We start from the raw sequence: 1,781 nt of genomic DNA on the forward strand, positions 1-1,781 counted from the left end.
TAGTAGTACCTATACACTTGCAGCCAACACGATAATAATATAATATATTGTTTGGATACCGACGACGGATCATTGATGTTCGCGCAATTATTTGACCATAGAATATTCATTGCGAATTGACTTCAACGTCTCGTCGTGCAACTTATTGAAGTCGTCGACGTCGACACTCTTGCGTCGCTTGTAGACCTTGGTGTTGTAGTTCAAGCGATTCGTCCGGTTCGCGACGAGCAGCACGTACGCGTCGACGGTCATCTCGAAGTTGTGCATCACCCTTTCGTCCGTCGCGAACATGCCGAACACCAGCTTGGAGATTTTCCGGCTGATCCTGTACACCAGATAGAGCGTCAGCGGACCCCTGGCCGTGCCGCTGGACGGCAACACCGTCTTGACTCTCTCCTCGTACTCGTTCACGTTGCTTGTGGATACGAAGTGCGCCGTCTGTCGGTGCGCGTGCTCCAAGAACAACCGAATGAGGTTGTCAACTTTCTACAACAGCGCGGTTGTACGGGATAAGACGAATGTAGTAGTTACGACCAAAGGTGGGCGAGACAGTGAAAACAATTGACCGTGGCAAGTTGAATTAATTCAATTGAATTGCCTTCGGTTAAAAATGAAAAGTTAACTGAAAAACATTTAACTACGAGTTTAACTAGATATATACCCGAGTTTAAAGTTAAGATAGAAAATAAAATTGTTTTTCAAGTAAAAATATTTTTAAGTCATAAACTGCCCTACTAATTTGATTTACACAAATATTTAACAACATGTTTCAAATTGTGTGAATACAATTAGATTATTGCAGTATATAATTAGAAAATAAATTACGTACCACAGTCGAAAAAGAGTCAACGAATCAATACTATTTAGATGGTTCCACATGACACGAAAATAAAATCAACCCAACTGCACGACAATGATAATTAAGTATTAACTATATGAAAAGTTAAGTTACAACAATACACATTTTAACTGAATATGTTTATAAGTTAGAAACAAAAATAATTTACAAGTTAAGTTAAAAAGATAAAAAAATTAACTTTTTACCTTAACTTTAACTTTTTAACAAGTTAATGTCCACCTTTGTGACACGCGAGAGATATGACGGGGTGGGAGATGGGCGACGGTAATAAAATCGCAACGAAATGAAACTTTTTTTCAAAAATATAGCTATCGTAGTTTGTATAAATATAGGTAGTGCAAACGAAATGTTTTTTTATATAATTATTAATTACATTTAGTTGGAGTGATAATTATGCAAAAATGTTCTCATACCAAGAAAAATATTTATGTTTTTTTTATATTAGGCACAAAATGTCATCATAAACGCGAAATTCGATTGTTTTCATTCGCAACAGGACAAAAACGATTCATACTGTGAAGGTAAAAATACAATCTTCTATTAATTATGGTTTCCGGTTATAATTTACTCTAATTATTAGGTATGTAACTACAATCTATATATAATACCGAATATTTTATAACACATGTATAATGTTAATATAATATACTAATAATGTAGTATAATAAAAATTTATCGAATTCGGAATTATGTCTTTTACAACTTCATAGTAATGAATGTTCTAAAATTATTAAAACATATACCTATTATAAGTACCTACAGTAAAACTCGCTAAGACAATCCCGCTTAAGACGCGGTTTTCCGTCGGTCCTTAGACATTTCCCATACTATATAGTTATTATAGTTGTAATTACAGTGGCGTGCTCAGCTTTTTCGAAAGGAGGGGGATATTCAGTTTTGACTTGTCACAGAACTCGTAGGG

The 1,781-nt window shown here is 35.0% G+C and overlaps 1 protein-coding gene across 1 annotated transcript in view; it reads right to left on the reverse strand.

Annotated features, from left to right (window-relative positions):
- Positions 1-6: 6 nt before the first annotated feature.
- The window catches only part of LOC100569811, an 11,981-nt gene continuing 10,206 nt past the window's right edge, over positions 7-1,781 (reverse strand). Inside the window, exon 5 of the mRNA XM_003245720.4 lies at positions 7-486. Within this exon, the coding sequence (XP_003245768.1) occupies positions 88-486 (399 nt within the window). The 3' untranslated portion in view covers positions 7-87. The remainder of the gene's footprint in view (positions 487-1,781) is intronic.

Source organism: Acyrthosiphon pisum, chromosome X (assembly GCF_005508785.2).
Source record: "Acyrthosiphon pisum isolate AL4f chromosome X, pea_aphid_22Mar2018_4r6ur, whole genome shotgun sequence".
NCBI classification, from domain to species: domain Eukaryota; kingdom Metazoa; phylum Arthropoda; class Insecta; order Hemiptera; family Aphididae; genus Acyrthosiphon; species Acyrthosiphon pisum.